At 50.0% G+C, this 15,191-nt stretch overlaps 1 protein-coding gene across 1 annotated transcript in view; it reads left to right on the top strand.

Annotated features, from left to right (window-relative positions):
* The window catches only part of ELMO1 (engulfment and cell motility 1), a 201,958-nt gene that overhangs the window by 16,732 nt on the left and 170,035 nt on the right, over nt 1-15,191 (top strand). The window contains exons 4-5 of the mRNA XM_051978426.1: nt 7,700-7,750; nt 9,690-9,859. Of these exons, the coding sequence (XP_051834386.1) occupies nt 7,700-7,750; nt 9,690-9,859 (221 nt within the window). The remainder of the gene's footprint in view (nt 1-7,699; nt 7,751-9,689; nt 9,860-15,191) is intronic.

Genomic DNA, 15,191 nt, shown 5'->3' with positions numbered 1-15,191 from the left:
GTCTTAGAGCTGTCCTAGAGTTGTCCTAGGGTTGTCATCAGAACTAGGCCTAGAGTTAGTCTAGAGCTGGCCTAGAACTGCCCTAGAGCTGGCTCTAGAGTTGTCTTAGAGGTGGCCTAGAGTTGTCGTAGAGCTAGCCTAGAGCTATTCTAGAGCTAGGCCAACTTTATACTGACATGGTTTTGCTTATGACTTCTTAAGTGCTCGCATAGGCGTGTCTCCTGCTTGGGCCTGGAAGCCCCAGCTGGTCTGGATCGGTGCCGCCTCCCGCCCTGATCTCAAACGGCAGGTTCTGGAGGCCTCTCTGGAGCATTCCTGAACTGCATCACACATAACCCCCTTGGCTGCCTTTATCCCTTCTCTCTCTGGTGAATTTTTAGAGATTTCCTGGGGAGGGGGTGGTGTTTATAGGGAATTGGGGTTCTTTTAGTTCCCAACTCCCTGCTTCCTTCCCACACTTCCCAACACGATCATTCCCCAAGGGACTCTGGACAATGGGTGAATTAAGAACACATTCTCTCAATAGTACAGAAAACAAATTTTCTAAGAAGTGAATACTAAATTGTAGTTACAAAACCAATTTGAGTGGGCAACTTCAACATCCTACTACTAGACTATGAAAAATCAAAGCAGAAATAAGACAAAAAGAAATTACTTCCATGACGAGAATGCTGGGAAAAAATGTGCCTTTCAAAGATATAGGGAAAGAACTGAACCGAAAAAGGGATGAATACATTGTCCCTTTCAATGTCTATTGCATATTTTGGAAATTAATCATGGAATAGGGGCATTGATTTAAACTTTTTTATCCATCATACTATAATAAAAATAAGGTAACAATTGCTAAATATGTTACATGGAGATTAAAGTTACTTGCTTTATATTGCTTGAGACAAAGACAAATTAGAGAAATAAAAAAAAAAATAAAGGTAACAATAGTATGGAATACATAAAGATCAGTGGGGTAGAACAGAAGAGACGCGATATCCCCGGATGCTTACATTAACAAGAAGGGAAAGTAAGACCTTTATTTGTTCATTTCTCTTAGCGGCATTCAGAATAGCAGAGGGTCCGAGATTTTGGTGTCCCCTGCCCTTTCAGGCCAACTTGTGAGTGCCGCGTCTCTGTTCAGGCTGCCGAAGTTTAGGAAGGAAATCGTATTGTCACGGAGTGAGTCCATCGAGGGAACAAGGGGCTGGGGGGTTTCTCTACCTGGAGGAGCGAGGACTCAGGAGCAAGCTGAGGCAGGCCGGTCGGGCGGAAGAGGGTTAGCTGGACCCCGCCTGGTCCCAGAGCACAGACCCAGAAGCAGAAGCCGGGGTGGCGGCCGCAGAGAAGAAGGTTTGCCTTGTTAGCAGAGGGTCGGAGGCGCGGTTGGTCTGTGGATGTGGGAGGTTCCCCCTGCACGCCCTCAGATGTGGCTAGGAAGCTTTCTTGTTTTGGAGGTAGAGGGTTAGATGGTCTCTGAGGTTTTAACAACCTTTGATTCCGTGGGCCTCTGAAATTAAAAATTCTTTTTTCAAGTCTTTGATACATTTTAAAAACTTGCTGCTTAAACATGAGACCAGTAACATGGTGCTAAATGGAAGGGATTAATTTTGGAGCAGGTGGACCATGGGTAAAACCCAGTTCCTCCACTTTTCTCTGCAGTAAGTCCCTGGACTGGTCAGTCATTGCCCTTTCCCCAAATCTTGGTTTTCTTATCTATATCTTTATCTTATCTTTTCTCCATGTCTTCATCTTATCTCTCTTTATCTTAACTTTTATGTCTTTATCTTTTCTATCTTTATCTTAACCTTCCTCTATGTTTTTATTTTATTTCTCTTTATCTTAACCTTTCTCTAGGTCTTTATCTTATTTCTCTTTATCTTAACCTTTCTCTATATTTTTATCTTTTCTATCTTTAGCTTAACCTTTCTCTATGTCTTTATCTTATCTCACTTTATCTTTACCTTTATGTCTTTATCTTATCTCTCTTTATCTTTTCGGTCTTTATCTTTTTCTATGTCTATCTTACCTATAAAGAAAATTTGGGCCTAAATGATCTCTAAAGTCTCTTCCGGCTCCAAATCTCTGGTTACTTCATTCTAATTATTGCCCCTAATAAGACAGCAAAAGAATTAAAAGAGAAACTCAAGTAAAAACGACTGAACAGATTTTAAAAGAACTATTGAAGGTGAACACAATTTATCTTTATTTTCGATTCTATTTCTATTATTTTATGGAGTTGCTAATAAGGAATGATGGTTGTGAAGAATGCAGTGATGTCTGGGGAGCGGCTCAGTGTGGGGAGGGCTCCCGCGTCCCGAGGCCCACTGAGCTCTTCGTGGCCTGACAGACAGAAAGGAGAGCCTCCACACCACTCCAGAAGCCCCTGAAGCCCCTCACCCAGAAGAGCCAGCTCTCTGCCCTAATCCAGATGGCCTTTGTGGTCTTCAGTTAGCTTGCTGACTTGCTCCCCCCTCAGTGGGGCTTTAGACCCTTGGGGGCAGAAGGTCCCCGAAACCCCTCCCCCAGACCACATCCTACTCCCAGGAGAGAGGGCTCTAATTCCTTGGTGGAAGCATCGGAGCTGTGAAGCGGCTCTCCTGGAGTCCAGCGTGGGGACTCCCGGACCCATTGGCCACATCCTTCCCTTCTCGAGGGGTAGATTCCGGAGAGCGCGGACCCTCTGGCTTTGGAGTCGTGTTCCCGGCACTGAGCACAGAGCACACGCTTTGACTGTGAAGAAACTTCTTGGCCACAGCCCCCACCTCATCCTTCCCAGCCCAGATCTCCCCACTGCACGTGGATGATTAGGGAGCTGGGTGAGTCTGGGAGGCCAAGGAGGTGCCCTTTGAGTGACTGAGGCCATGAAGGCCGCTGACCGCAGGGTGCAGGGTCTACTCCTGCTTCTGCTTCCCCTCCATCCTCCCCTGAAGCAATGGCATAGCGCCCAGAGGGCGGGCCTTACGGTCAGGGGACACGGCTGATTCACTGTTATTTGTGCAAGAATTGATTCTGGGCAGGGCACGCTGAGTCTTTGAGCCTCGATTTATTTGTCAATAATATGGGCATAAAATGTTTTCTGCTGCAGGTTTATTGTGAGGGCTAAATGAGGTCAGGCCTGAACAATCCTTCAAGCTGAAAATGCTGAAAATCATCAAGGAGTTTGTCCCTCTCCGTCAACTCCGTTGTCTGGGGAAATTGACCGGGCTCGCCATCTTTAGGGTTCCTTTTGGCCGAATGGTTTATTGTCCCGACCCAGCTCAGTCGGTCAGCAAGCGCTATTAGGCACCTACTGTGTGCCAGGCGTCATGCTGCTGGTGGGAGAACAGAGACAAAACAGGAGCAGTCCATGTCCCCCCAATACAAAAAGACGGTGGTCTTCTCTCTCAGGCTCTGTGAACCTCCAGGGACCCTGAGCAACAACTGAACCGTAACTTGGACTTTCAGAAGGTTTTAAATGAAAACAAGTTGTTTGTGATCACATGGTCAGTCTGTCAGTAGCGAGACTCAAACACAGGCCTTCCTGGCTGCCACACGAGCCTCCATTCATTCTGTCCTAATACCTTAGCATGGAACAGAAAGCAGATTTTGCTTGGGGTCCTCTGGGAGTGCCTGGCTCCTCCTCCTCTTAATGCTCTCCTCTCTCTCCACCTGCACGTAGCTGATAAAGTCTGAAGGCACCAGACAGCCCCCCTCCCCCGCCCACGTCCTACTGGCCTCCTCCGGGAGATGTTGGACCCTCTCGCTGTGTCTGTGGCTTGGCCCACACACGCTCCCTGCTCTCTGTCAACTTCAGGATTGTTCTCTTCTGGTTTTTCCTCTTTTCTCTCCTGACATGACTTCATGTAACTCCACATTAAGGAAAACCTTCCAGGAGGAAAGCGCCCCCCCCCCCCGGTCAGTATTCATTGGCTCTCCTCGGAGGACCGGCAGGATCCAGATTTTCCAGAGTTTGTTCTCTTGCTTCTAGGAAACAGTTGCCCCGCCTCTGGGTGGGTTTGAAATGAGAGATTTTTTCAAGCAGAATTCAGTTCAGTGAATGAAAGAAAAAGGGGGAGAAAGATAAAAAAGAGGATGGAGATTTGGGTCCTCGTCGGGGTAGGGGGAGGCGATCGACGGGGCCGGCAAATGCCCAATTTGGGTCCTTGTCGGGGTAGGGGGAGGCGATCGCCGGGGCGGCAAAAAGGGGCCCGACTGAAGACAAACAGCCACCACCTGCGGCCCTTAAAGCCGTGCCCTCTCCCCCAAGGTAGGCGGGTGTTGGCTGTGGCCGTCTAACAGAAAGTGCCCGTTCCGCGGTCACTACATGAGGACCTCTCCTCGCTTGCCCCGGGGACTCTGGGCGCCTGATACCGCCGGCAGCACGGGCCACAGAGGACGTACGTGTCCGTGTGCCCAGAACTGCTGCCTCGGTTTCTCTTCCCGGGACCGTTCTGTTGTAACCTAGCAACAAGTGCGTTTCGTTTTGCCCCCCGGGACTTCGTTCAGGCTGAATCCTCAAACAGAACGCAGCCAGTCATGCGAGGGAAAGGGAAGCTTTCCCATCTGAAATAAATCTTGGAGATGATGAAATAGTGGATGAGAATAACAAAGGCGGATCTGGCTCCGGCTTCGTCAAATAAACACGGTCATTGCAACGAGAGCCAGGGCAGCCTGGCCGCCGCTCACGCTCGGTCTGCGTGGTCTTCTGCCACATCACCTCTGCTGGAGCCGGGCCCGGGACAGAAGCTGGGCCTCGTGTCCTCAGCTGGAGAACAGGACAAACTGCTCCGGGCGGGCTGACAACAGAGCGATTGTCCGCCTGGATGGGGGCTGAGCGGGCGGGGGAGACAGCTGCAGGGGGTGGGGGCGGGGGAGCGGGGCCTTGGGATCCTTGTGCAGAATGCATTCCCGGGATCCAGGCAGAAAACCCATCTGGGTAAAGATGCAGAGCCCAGAAAAGTGTCCCCCAGGAGGCTGCCTTCGTTTCCCCCGGCTCACATTTCCAGCATCGGGTGGTGCTCACAGGAGGCGCTTAATAAATGCTCATAGAAGGGACAAATGTGTTTACATTATGAGTAGTATCAACTTCTCCCCCTGCCCTGCCCCCCAAGCACGGGGCTTTTTCCATCAGAGGTGGCCAATGAGGTTTCCCGGGTGGGCCTGGGAATGAGGAACGATCTCCCCAGCCCCGGGAGCTCTGGGAGGGGAGCCTTAAGCTCCGTTTTACAGATGGGGACACTGAGGCTTGGGGGAAGGGTATACCCAAAAGACTTGGGTTTGAATTCTGCCACCTGGGTGATCTTGGGCAGTCACATGCCCGCTGTGGTTTCCTCAGTTTCTTGACTGTAAAATGGGAGCATCAGATATGATGACCACTTCAGCCCCTTCTAGCTCTAGGCCTTTGGCATCCAGCCCGGGAGAGGCCCCTGGGAGATGCGGCCCAGGTTTTCCTGATTCCTAGGGCAGGCACCTCCACGGAGGCAGAGCCTGGCCTCCAGCCCCTCTCCCACTGATCAGCACTGGGGGCTGCCGAGGAAGTCTGGACGAGAAACTTCTCCTTCCTGGAGACTGGACGGGCTGTTTAGCCTCGGGAGCCTGACCTCTGCCTCGGACCTCCCGGCCTCCTGATGCCCCTTTCTGTCATTTTCTCTGATGCCTCCAGGTACCAGGTGGGGAAGGGGACCAGGGCAAAGGCTTCCCGGTCCTGCTTCTTTAACAGAACCCCTGACTTGGGGGTCCCCGGTTGAGTCTGTGTCTGTTTCCTGCCCCATGGGGGTGGGTTCCGAACACGGTGATTTCTGGCGGTGGAGCCCCTCCCTCGTCAGGCTGCTGAGAGACCCTTCCCCCTGAAGCATCTCGCCACTCTTGGTGACACCCATTGGTCAGGGCCAGAGGGACGGGGGGCGTGGCCAGAGCTAGTTTTAATGTACTTTTGTGACAAGGTGGTTAAGAGGGCAGTGGTCAGGGCTGGAGGCCTGGGTTCAAGTCCTGCCTGAGAGAGTGACTAGGTGAGCGAGCCTGAGCAAGTTGTGTAATGTGAAGTGCCTCAGTTTCCTCGTTTGTAGACTTCGGCCCCTAGTTTCCTTCCCTCTGCAGCCAGGATCCCGTGAGTCGGGATTTCTTTGTTGGGAGGTACAGCCCAAAGGCCAGGCCCGAGGAGGGAGCGCCGGGGAGGCTTCCTCACCTGAGCATCTGGCAGAAGGGGGGGCATGGATTTCCCAGGGGGTGTCCCGGTTCCAACCCCGGCCCCTGCCCGCCCCAACGGTCACTTGGGGGCAGAGCCAAGAGCCGGGCACCCGAAGTCAGGGGCTCCCCTCTTCTCCGCCTCGGGAGCCTGAGGGAACGACAGCTTGGATGCTCTTGTTCTGATAAATGCCCCTTCCCCTGCGTGCACTCAGCGCCCTGTGCCCCCACGTCTCCCTCACTGGGTCCTGGAGGAGGCTGGCCCCTCACCCCCAGAGCCTCCGCTGGATTGTGCAAGGGGCGATGATTGGGGCTCAGAGGGGGAGGGCCCAGAGTCTGGGGGCCTTCCTCCCCAGCTGGAGGGGGGGTCCGAGTAGACCAGAATGGGCTGGGGGGAGGGGGAGCCAAGCCTGTCCTGATGCTCCATCCCGGGACGTTTTGCATTTGGGCTCTGGCCTGCCCTTGGCCAGTGGGAGCCAGAGTGTGAGCTGATTGAATTCATCTGAGGAGGGCTGCTTGGGCCCGGTGACCCCTCCCCACACTTGGCCAAAGAGGCAGCCCTAATGAGCTCCCTACTAAACATCCCCCGAGCCCTGGGCACAGCTGGCCTGGCAGCCAGCACGCCCGGCCACAGCTGTGTAGCTATGGCCTCCAGCCAGGTGCCCGTGCCCCAGGATGCCTCGTCGCCACGGCCGGGCGGCCGGCCCGGGCTGGTGGGCACTTGCTCGCTCAGCCTTTGGAGGCAACATCCGGAGGGGCCATAAATGGTGGTCTTTGGGGGTGGGATCAGAGGATCCCAACCTTATTTCTGACTGTTGTGACCTCAGGGACCTCAAGGAATTCTGGGCCTCCGCTCACTCAGTGGCGTCTGGGGTCCGTCCGCACTAATCAGTGAAGTAGGGACTCTGGGACTCTAGGATCGGAGCAGCAGTGTTCGAGTCAAGGACCAACAAACATTTATTCTGCTCCTACTGTGTGCCAGGCACCACACTAAACACATGTCCCAGAGACATAAGACAAAGGCACGAGACAGCTCTGCCCTCCTGGAGCGCACAACGTTGCCCAAACAAACCGATCCCTTAGCGCAGGGCCTTGCACACAGCAGGCACTAAATAAATGTTTACTGAACTAAATGGAACTGTGTACAAACAAGATCGGTACATAGGAAATTGGAAATAAGCAGAGAGAAGGTGCTAGCTCTGGGGGATTGGGAACACTCCTGGCGGGAGTCGGGCTGCAGAGACTTCTCTGTGCACATGGCGACTCACGCCATCTGAGTTAACTGTTGTAAACTCTCCGGCAACCTTAAATCACTGTAAAACCACTGAGCATCACCCACCCATAGATGCCACCTCCGGGAGGTCAGGACTTCATCTTTGTACCTCCCGGCCTTAGCACGGCGCCGGGCCCCACAGTGCGGGTGACCTGGCGGCTTGATGGAGGTCTTTATTTCTTGGGTTATTGAAACCCAACTTGGAAATGACCTAAACAGGAGTAAGCGGTGTGCCGGGGATGCAGCACAAATGCCTTCCTTTTCTTTTTTCAGAATCGCAACGAAATAAAGAATGGGGCCATTCTGCGGCTGGCAACCTCGCCGGTGAGTCTGTCCTCTTGTTCCCGGCTCTTCTCTCCCTGTCCTCTCTCCCCGCCCTCCCCTCGAAGGCTGCCATGATGTCAGCTGGGAAGCTTGAAAGTCCCATTCATTTAGCGTTCATCAGCAGTCTCTCCTTCCAAAGGTCTCTCCAGATTCCACCTCACCCAGAGATCTCATTCTGCCATGAGAGCAGAGGAAGTTGGTGGTGGAAATTTGAGATAAATTCTCCATTTTCCTTCTTTTCTCTCCTGTTTTGGGTTCAGTGGCTTCAAACCCCATTTTACAGATAGAAGTACCGACACTTTTGTAGTTAACTCCAGGCCATCCCAAGGCCTACAGACCCTGATGGGGGGGAGGGGTCCTGGATTTTGACCATGTGGGCCACCTCTCTATCTTTTACTTCTTCTATAAGAGATGGCAGGCAGGGCCTCTGCTGGCTCTCTGACGTCTGCAATCAAAAGCCAAGAATCCTTTGGGCCTCAGAGGGATGGCATCTTTAAAGTGCTGACATGTTCTCTGTAGTGGGGAGGAAGTGGAAAACGGTGGGGAGCATTTGGGGACCCCTCCAGAGGGATTTGTCCCAAAGCGATCCATCCTTTCCACAGCTGCTACTGACAGACTCTCCCCCCACAAAAACTCTTCTTTATTAGTTGTGTCTGTGGACTTTGAGAGGCAGCCCAGGATAGGACAAGGCCCTGGGCTTGGAGTCACCAGCTGTGTGACCCTGGACAAGTTAGTTAACCCCTTTGTGCTTCTGCAAAGCACAGCACCATCTATTTGGAGTCCAAAGCCCAAGGACCTCATAGTATTTAGTTTGCATTACCTTATGCTCTCTGGACCTCAGTTTCCCCATCTTTAAAATGAACTGGGGAGAAGAGCAGAGCTGGGATTTGAAGCTTCTTGGCGCTGGCTTGTGGCCCCCCCCACAGCCTCCCCTCGGCGCACCCCCTTTTTTCTGCCCATTGGGGAGGACTGAATAAATGGCCCCTGGGATCTTCGCCAGCCAGTGTGACCGGCTCACTCAGCATTGCCTCTGACAGCCTACCCTAGAGGGCAAGCACAGGACTTCTTTGAAGGTCCCTCCCTTAAAACCGTGCAGACTCCAAGCTGGAGGGGAAGTCGAAGCTCTTCCTTTTACAGATAAGGCCAGAAAGGTGAAGGGACTTATCCTACAGGGAGCAACAGAGCCACTATCTCCAAAGCCAGATAATTTTACCAGAAAAATGTCCTTCCCTTTCCTCTTTTTCTCCTTCCTGTTCTCAGGGTTTTTTCCCTTCTCTCCTGCCCCCTGGGGATACTGAATGCCCTCAGATTGGGGGTGGGGGTGGAGAGGAGAGGGGCTTTACAGAAAATGAAAGTGAATGAAGAACCAGCAGGAGGGGCTGCTCCTACAGGATGCAGATCCCTTGCTACCTTCCTGTCCCGAACCAGGAGCCAAGTGGAAATACTTGAAGAGAAAGCGTCCAGGCTTTGCTGGGCCAGTTGTCAGAGGGGCTGCGTGGAACTCTCCCAGTTAGGCCTGTAAGGAAAGGCCCGGAGACGGCAGGACTTCATCGAAGGGCTCTCTGGGAGAGGAAACAATTAGCAAGGGGGCGTGGCCTGCGTGGGCACTCGGGACCTGGAGCATGGGAGGGAGGGGGGGATGCTGGAAACTTTGGGGCAGCTGGTAAACTTATTAACCCCATACATGAGGTGCCGGAGTGTCAGGGACATTATTGTTCTTTTGGGGACCCAGTCCGCCCCCAGGGAAGTTGAGGAACTTGGGGGGAGCCTGGGCTCCTACTTACCCCATCTCTCTCACCCTTTCTGGGACACCATTTATTCCTGGAACCCTGTGGGGAAGTGTGTGGACTCATATCAGGAGAGGGAGTTCCACCTGTATGGCACCTCTCCCGCTCCCGTTATGAGGATTTCTTTGTGTTTCCTTTTGTTCCCCGGGAAGGCTCAAAACGCCCAGCAGCTCCATGAGCGGATCCAGTCTTCGAGCATGGACGCCAAGCTGGAGGCCCTGAAAGATCTGGCCAGCTATTCCCGGGACATCACGTTTGCCCAGGAGTTCATCAATCTGGACGGGATCTCCCTTCTCACCCAGATGGTGGAAAGCGGGACAGAGTAAGTGGATTTGTCCGGCTGACTCACTGGTTCCATTCTCTTCTGTTTTAGGCCTTTGTCTCGTAAGGCTGGGAAGTGTTTAACAACTGGCTCTTGGGGAAGGGGAAGGTATGGATAGTACTTTTAAGTTTAATCTATAGATTTTAAAAAACATTTTCACTTTATTAAATTTAAACAGTCGACAAAGCATCCGATCAAGCCCTGATCTGTGGCGATTGCCCATTTCGGAGCTAGAAATGCTCTCACAAGCTGGTCTGAGCTGGCATCTCCCTGCCTGTTGGTGTGTTCGGTCCCCCGTTAGTGGTGGTTTTGCAGCATGAAGTCTAACCAAAGTCATCCACAGTAGTCGGTGGACTCCAGAGATCTCTTATCCCCAAGGTCCCATGGGAAGGGGCAGTGCCATTCGGAGAATGCCAGAGAGGCAGAATACAAGAAAAATCAGGTCATTCGGGTCTCCCCGATTCTCGTTCTGAAACGGGATAGCGCCATGAAACAGGACTCCCTCCTTCGGCTGCCTCTGCCATCCCTTAGACTGACCCCGTTTCAGAACCCCGAGATGACGTCACCAGCTCAGAGTCCTCGGCCGTCTCTCCAGCTCAAAAGGCCGATTCCCCGGTGGGGTTTGGAGAGTAACGGCTCATGACTCAGTGACTGTCCCAGTGTGGTGTGGCTGTCCCCCGAGGGACCCTGATGGGAGTCTCCGGGGTCCCCTTTGTTCAGATCAATGTTATCTGCCACTGCCTGTGTTCATTTTCTCAGTCAACCATTTGTGGAACCCCAAAGTCTCTCTAGCCTAGTAGAAGGTGGAGGGTGATAGACTGGCATCAGAAAGAGCTGGGTTCAAATCCTACCCTCTACCTGTTTGCCCGTGGGCACACTTAACCTTTGTGGCATCCGTTTCCTTCTCTGTATAACGGGGATAGTATGTACCACCCCTCAGTCTTCCCTGCATGGGCTCTCAGAGATCAGGTTGCATCTCTCCCTACCAAGGTCCACCTGGTTCCTCTTCAAAGGCCCCAGTGAATGGGGGCTCCCCAGGGGCCACATGAGCCTCAGGGTGAACACTGACGGGCCCTTCCTGACACCAAGCCAAATTTTATCTCTTTGCTCATAGTTCTGACCTGGGGAACCATGTCTCCCCAGCCCAGCCTTTTTCCCTTCCTTGGCTCCAGGTGCTTCCTTGTTCTGGTCGCCTTCCTTGAGACCCTTCCTAGTTCTTGGGGGCCTGTAAATAGGGTCTCCAGATTATCTTTCTTTTATTCTTCTGGCTCTGCAAATTATGAGGTAGAAAAATTCATTCAAAAATTTGGTAAGAATCTCCAGATTAAATTAAATCAGTGACTAGCCTCTAATACTCAGTGACTACATCGCAATGATGACATCGGGAAAGATGATGAAAAATAAATAGAATTCAAATATAATATATTACATTAAAACATTAAATTGCTTCATTAAGTTTGTTTTTAATTTTAAATTCATGTTTGATTTTAATCTGATTATCATCAATTAATAAGATGTAATTAAGATTTAATTTAATCTATGAAGGTTTTAAAATAAACATTAATTTGTCAAAATATAATGAGAAGGGACACAAGTGGAAGCCTTGTAAAATATACAGAAGTCTCGTGCCATTACATCCTAAATATTTTCTTCAAGAAAGGAGTCAGGTGCTGTGAGGGGAGCAGGCTCCGAAGAACAGAACAGAAAACAAACCAATTTGAGTCTTATTTTCGAGGCTCGCAAGTGACTGATGGGAGGTGCATTCCTGCATTAGCTCTCTGTGTACAGCCTCACCACCAACTTGTTAGAACAAAAGTCACAATTCAGAGCTCGTGCCCTATGTAGAGCAGGTGAGTTAATGGAGAAGAGAGGACTTAGATTTCAGATGCAAGCTGTCTTCAACTTCTTGAAGACGCGCCATGGGGAAGAAAGGTTAGAATTACTCTACTTGGTCCCAGAGGGCAGGACCAGGAAAGAGCCAACTAAGAGACGATCCCAAAGGCTTTAAAGACAAAGACAGCAAAGAGAAGAAAATTGAAAAAGATCCGCCAGAATGTTTGTGAGAAACCCTTCCCCTTCAAGTTCAATTGTATCACCATCTACACACAGTAGGTACAGATTAGCCCCATTGAAATGCAAGCTCTTTAAAGACAGAGATTGTGTTTGCTTGCCTTTTGTCTCAGGACTTGGCATAGTGCCTGGCACATAGTAGGTGCTTCTCGACTTGGCTACTGTATGAAGAAGTGAAAGTGGAACTCAAGATGACCAAGAAAGGAAAAGCAAATAGTCTGTGAGAAATCTATACAGAGAAGGTTAAGTAGGCTGTAGATAATGAGGAACTGAAAGCATAAAGAACTGGTGACTCATTCAAGAACTCTGAAATATTATCATTCAAAAAATCTAGGACATGTGCATTTTCTATGACTTTCTATGTGTGGAGAAATGAGTATTCATCCTTTGTGTCAGATATGCCGTCGCTCCCTTTCCTACAGTCCATACTAACCTAGGGTGGAAAGCATAGGCTTTGGAGGCTAGTAGATCTGAGTTCAAATTCTGCCTCTGCTATTTGCTGTTTATGGCATAGTCACTTAACCCCCTTTGAGCCTCAGTTGTGTCATCTGTACAGTGGGGTCGATAATCCTCACACGTCTGAACTCGCAGGAGGCCGTACCTTAAGGGTTTTGTGAACCTTGATGGGCCATAAAAATCCCTGCTGCTGCTACGATCTCACGTCATCCACATTTCTCCCCCGTCATAGCTTAGCGCTTTCAGACAAGTAGTGAGCACAGCAGCCTGACATTCGGGCAGATCCTCTTGGGATTTCTCGGAACGCTTCCGTCTCCCTGGAACGCCGTGTGGGATTAATGAGGTGATGTCAGTATCACACTCTGTCAGTCCCTGTGACAGTCAGTTCTAAATCAGTACAAAGCAGTATTTTTAGGCATTAGATTTCAATTGCTCATAGAGAAGGGAGAGGAAGGAGGCTGTTTCACTGATTCATCGTTAGAAGAAGCATGTGTACCGGCTTCCTTCTGCAGGGTATTGTGCCTCACTAAATCATTTTACCTAAATTTAGTTTAAAAAAATATCCTCCCTTATAACAGAAAAAAATTGAGCAAAAGCCAGCTGACAAAGAGACCGTATCTGATAGATTGTAGCATTTTCCTTCCTGTGGACTCCCACTTCTCCCTTAGACCATGGAGGGACGTTCCTCCCATTTTCCTCTAAGAACAATTAACCATCGCAGTCGATCTGTTTTTTGCCTCCCTTCCCTTTTTGGTATTCTCATTGTAGATATTATTCATTGGTTTCATTCTCTTTATTCGAATCAGTTCCTGCAAGTCTTCCCATGGTTCTCTGAATTCTTTGCACCTATTGATTTTCACAGCATCCTCATCCTCCCTTACGTTCTTCCACCACACGAAGGGCACCCTTTTGATTTCCAGTTCTTGCTCCCACGGGAGTGTCACTATGAATATTTTGGTATCTATGGGACCTTTTTTCTGCCTTTGGCCTTGGTGGGGCGTATGTCCGGTCGTGGGCTTCCGGGGTCAGAGGGTATGAACAGGTTAATGACTTTCCCCGGCTCTTTTCAAATTGTTTTTCCAGAATGACTGGACTAGGTCAAATGATTTGCTCCAACTAAAACAAGAGAGAAAAGAGGTTTTCATATGGGCTATTCAAGCTTCTTACAAAAGACAGTAAGACGTGTTCTTATGTCCTGGGAAACTGTTGAGATATAAAGCCACATGAATGGAAAAGAGCTAGTGAAAAGACTGTTAGTTGTAAATCGTGGGCAGGATTCCAGCTGGGGGCTTCTCTCTTGGATCCCTCCTTTTAGAAGTCCTGTGAAAAATGTGGGCTGGTTTTAAAGGGATCTGTTGGGAGAGCTTCCCTTAAGCCTCACTGCCTATTCACCTACTTGTTTGTTTCCTCGACTCATTTATTCATTTGGTCATTTAAATTGATTCACTACCTACTGTGCCAGACTCCCTCAATAGTTTTCTTGTCTTGAACAAGACTAAAGTTACCCCAAAGTGGCCCGCTGTGCCAGGGGAGGGAGAGACTTTGAAACTTTAGATGAAGGGCAGTTCTCATCCTTATCCCTCTTGACTAGACTAGGTTGTCAGGTGGCAACCGGGCCCTGGGAATATTGTAGAGCCTTTCTTGTTCCGCCCGGGTTGGACCGGAAGATCCCTGAAATGCTGGGATTCAAAGGCTCATCTCCCTCTCGTTGATCCGTGTTGTTCCGTTTGTGCCGAAGTCGAGTCTTTCCTGCTCTCCCTTGTGCCTTTCCTCTGAAATGATTTCTATTTCTCCTGTGTGTATGTCACTTGTTCATAAGTGAAAGCCGTCTTCCTCCATCAAATCGTAAGTTCCTTGAAAGCAGAAAGCAGGCCTTCCTTTGCGTGCCCAGGGCAGAGCGCAGTGCCTGACTAGTTGATGCTATTTGATAAAGAATCTTAGACTCAAAGAAATCGAGAAGTGGAGGGACTTCAGTGCCCATATTGCCCAACCTTTGTCCCAGAGAAAAACTCAAAGCCTACAACGAGTTTCACTAGGTTACAAAACCAAAATCTTAATCTGTGAGCAATTTTCCTCTCTTGGGACTTGCAAGACAATTTTTTCAAAATTGATGGACCTGTGAGTGCTTTAGTGGCTTCTCCTTCCACTGGTGCAGAGAAATCATAAATAGTCTTTGTAACTTTTACTCTTTAATGACGTGGTCTTTTTATTTGCTGTGCTTTCTATAAATCCAGGCCAAATGACAGAATACTACATTGGAGGCCATCCAGGATGCTGAAGGCCATCCTTTTATTTTAAATATCTGGTGTCCAAGTAACAATGTTCTCCCATCTACCCCTCCTCCTCAGCTCCGGGCTCAGCTTCTTGTCCATCTGCCGTATCTGTCCAATCCATAGCTATTGATGGATTCACCCAACAGGCTGCCCCGTTCTGCCTCATGTCACGTTAGTCTGGGCAATTTGCATTTTTCATCCACTTTGCTTTTCCAGTGTGGATGGCAAAGCTGAACTTCTTCCTCTTTCTGAGGTTTACCTTAATAAAGCTCCCAAGTATTCAGAGGTTCCACAAAATCACAAAAATGTCATTTATAAGCAGGAACGTCAGTTTAATGGCATTCTGCCCATTTGGTTTGGACTTTGTGTGACCACGCTGAGCAGGTGCCTCCCTGCTGACATGTTGCCTGATGTGCACATCAGCAAGTCATGGGACAGAATTATCTCTCGATCACAGAACCATCTCATTTTAACTCACACCACTTGACGGAAGAGAGCCAGAACACATATCAACATACATTGAAGGCAAGGTC

This window comes from Antechinus flavipes, chromosome 1 (genome assembly GCF_016432865.1).
Source record: "Antechinus flavipes isolate AdamAnt ecotype Samford, QLD, Australia chromosome 1, AdamAnt_v2, whole genome shotgun sequence".
Lineage (NCBI taxonomy): Eukaryota > Metazoa > Chordata > Mammalia > Dasyuromorphia > Dasyuridae > Antechinus > Antechinus flavipes.
Note: the sequence above shows the minus strand (reverse complement) of the source record. Positions and strands in the feature narration are given on the sequence as shown.